The sequence below is a fragment of the Cordyceps militaris genome, assembly GCF_000225605.1.
Source record: "Cordyceps militaris CM01 unplaced genomic scaffold CCM_S00006, whole genome shotgun sequence".
NCBI lineage: Eukaryota > Fungi > Ascomycota > Sordariomycetes > Hypocreales > Cordycipitaceae > Cordyceps > Cordyceps militaris.
The window spans coordinates 3,086,835-3,089,867 of record NW_006271974.1 but is presented as its reverse complement, the minus strand read 5'-3'; the positions used below and the strand labels follow the sequence as shown (position 1 = coordinate 3,089,867).

At 59.6% G+C, this 3,033-nt stretch overlaps 1 protein-coding gene across 1 annotated transcript; it reads left to right on the top strand.

Moving 5' to 3' along the window:
• Window positions 1-728: 728 nt before the first annotated feature.
• On the top strand, window positions 729-2,614 carry CCM_08232 (uncharacterized protein; the record flags this gene model as incomplete). The annotated part of the gene is made up of 6 exons (XM_006673370.1): window positions 729-1,521; window positions 1,586-1,693; window positions 1,780-1,897; window positions 1,980-2,091; window positions 2,212-2,316; window positions 2,402-2,614. The coding sequence occupies 6 exons, from the start codon at window positions 729-731 to the stop codon at window positions 2,612-2,614; spliced, it is 1,449 nt and encodes a 482-aa protein (XP_006673433.1).
• Window positions 2,615-3,033: the final 419 nt, after the last annotated feature.

The following is a 3,033-nucleotide window of genomic DNA, read 5'->3' as shown; positions in this document are numbered from 1 at the left end:
GCAGGTGGTGCTGCGCCTGCGCGCTGCGCGCGTCGCACGAGCCAAAGTCGGCGGGCAGGTAGCGGCGCACGCCCGCGGCGCACGCCGCCTCGGCGAGACGCAGGTGCTGCCCGACGTCCACTACGGGAAAGGCGGCGACGACGGCGTCTTGCCCCGCGAGCAGCCGCGTGAGCTCGGACACGTCAAAGGCGGGGTCGAAGGGGATGAGCGTGATGCCGCCGGCGGGTGTCGGGGTGGTGGACGTGCTGCGCTGCAGGATGGACACGGAAAAGGTGCCGGCGGCGAGCAGCGCCTCGAGGATGACGGAACCGAGCGAGCCGTTGGCTCCGACGAGGCAGACTTTTTCAATGGGCGCAGACATGGATGCGAGCAGAGGTGGTGGATAGAGGAGGCAAGTTGACGTCAGAGTTTCCGTGGGGTAATAGCTTCGCTGATGGCGGGGTCGTTGACCTGGTGAGTTTCCAAGGCCTTTTAGGTAACGTGACCTGACAAGTCCCATTGTAGAGAACGAGAGTTCAATGGATTAAGATTAAGAGTAGCTATTAGTCTATCGTGTTATAATGAGGAGTGACATCGAGGTGGTGCTGCTGTGACCAACACACCCCGCACTTGCACCAACTCGTTCGGGTCCCCAGGTCTCCGTTCCGCGCCAAATTAAATAGAAATCTGATAAATATGATACTCCAAGACGAGCCTCGCTAGCAAAGCCATCGCTATTGCTCAGCAGAATGCCTGCTTTCCACCGACCTCATCAGCTGTTCCCGCAGCACCGCGACCCGAAGATCCATGTCTCCCTCGATCGGGCTCGACGCCGGCGTCCAAGGCAGCGCAACATGGCGCGATCCCGCACAGCACAGCCCCGTCCCCGGATCGGTAGCCGATCTCTGCAATACGTGTCCCCGGCGCGCGGGAGGGTACTGCACCGCGCTCTGCGACAGCACGAGCCAGCGTGCCCATCGGCGGTCCGCAGCCGGCGGCGCGTCGTGGTCGCCGAGCATCGTCTCCCAGCGCTCAATCCAGCGCGCGAGGTCGCGAATCTCGGCGTCGCGCAGGGCCGTCTCCGCCGGGGTGACGTCGACGGCGGTGCGGCGGCGGCGGCGGCGACGCTGCAGCTTCTCGAGACGGCGGCGGAGGGTGTGTATCTCGAGGGGCGTCGGGGCGGCGGCGGCGCGTGTCACGGCGGCCTGGTACGACGGCGGCGGGCAGCCGAGGTCGTCGACGCAGTAGACGGGCGGGTGCCGGCGGCGGTGGTCGGGCGGCGCCACGTCCAGGTAGCCGAGGGGCTGCTCGGCGTCGAAGGGCTTGGTGCCGCGGCGGAAGCGGCGGCGCAGCAGGTAGAAGCACAGCCAGACGACGGTGGCGAGCAGGGCCATGCCGACGATGCAGGCGATGAAGACGATGGGGTTTTGCTGCGACAGCAGCATCTTGGGCAGTTGCGCCGCGTGGTATGGACTAGGATGATGGATTATACAAGGTGTGGGAATAATGTAGCAGAGGCTGTAGAAGTTGGGAATAATGTAGGTAAGCTATTGAGTTTTCTCATTTTGACAAGAGCGCAATTGTTCTGGGAATTACAAAGTTGCAGCGCTTCCGGCTTCATCATCTGCGTCTTTTCACGCTTTCGTGCTCGGTTACTCTTTGCGGCCTGCAGATTGTGCCGGATTCGGCGGTTGCATCGCCCTACCAGCAACGGGTGCAACGAAAGGCGGGTCTGAATAGAGAGTAGGGCAGGGGAAAAAAAAGAAAAGAAAGGGCTGCAGGAATACTGCTCATAATAAGGTTACTTTTTGAAATTCCCTTTCCTTGAGCTTGATGATTCAACACTCGCTCAGGCGCGGGCACTGACCGGGAGCGGCGGCCCTGAGTGGGGCCGGCTAGAACAAAGGAGCGCCGCATAGTCGGCGACGGCATTGTGGGAAGCGGCAACATGCAATTTTTTTTCCATTTTTTTTTTCATAATGGCTTGTAAAATACTGCAGCGGAATACGCGAGCGAAAGGAATCTGCTAGGCAATTAACGCGTCTGCGACCGTACGATGGACGCGGTGTAGCCCAGGAATGCGGCTCTCTCGCCCTCGACCAATGCAGCTGTGTAAGGATACTCGTGACAGTGTAGGCACAACGGAATCAGGTCGCAAGTAGTTGAAAAAAATAATGCGACTCTCTGATCGGCCATTCTATTGAAACCTTTTATCCTCCCTTGAGCCAATAGCTCTTCTTCGCAACTACGCCCATCGCATATCCACCGCCGCCCTTGACTGGAATGCTATCACCAGTCCGCCTCCCTCATCCCTCATCCCGTGCACCCGCCCACCTAGTAAGTCGCCCGCACATTTCTCGTATCGGACCCCTTTTTACCTTAAAACTTGCTTCCATGGCCGCCTGCTGGAACGGATGCGCAGACTACCCAGGTGCGCCGCGCCCTCCAACCCCTCTCGCTTACAATGGCGAGTTCGAGTCGCATTGTATTAGATAGCGCCTTTCTCCGCTTGCCTTGCGAACGCAGAGTGGGATATTGCCTGCCCCCTGCCCAGAGTTGTACCCTGTTCTCCATGCCAGACGCTGGCGAAGCCCTCAAGACCTCAGCTGTTCTTGATATAATGCACCTCGCTTAAGACTCCTATTGCATCCATCTCTAGTATATTAAGTCGCCGTTTCTTCCCTCTGTAAAAAGATTTCTTTCCAAGCATCACACACACTTTTACGCCAAACTCTTCAACACTATTCCACACCTTCACTTACACACCAGCTTCTCGCAAGCCTCCTCTTGACCAACCTCTCCCACTCTCACTCCTCCAACACACCCAAAATGCGCAACACCATCTTCGCCTCCGCCGTTCTGGCCTCTGCCGCCTCCGCCTCCATTTTTGCCCGCGACGCCCCCGTCACCGTCACCAACACCGTCACCGTTACCAGCTGCCCGGCCTCGGTCAGCGACTGCGCCGCCGCCACCAGGTACATCACCGTGCCCTGCGGCGAGCAGGCTGCCGCTCCCTCCGCCGCTCCTGCTGCTGGTTCCGAGCCCCACGCCGCG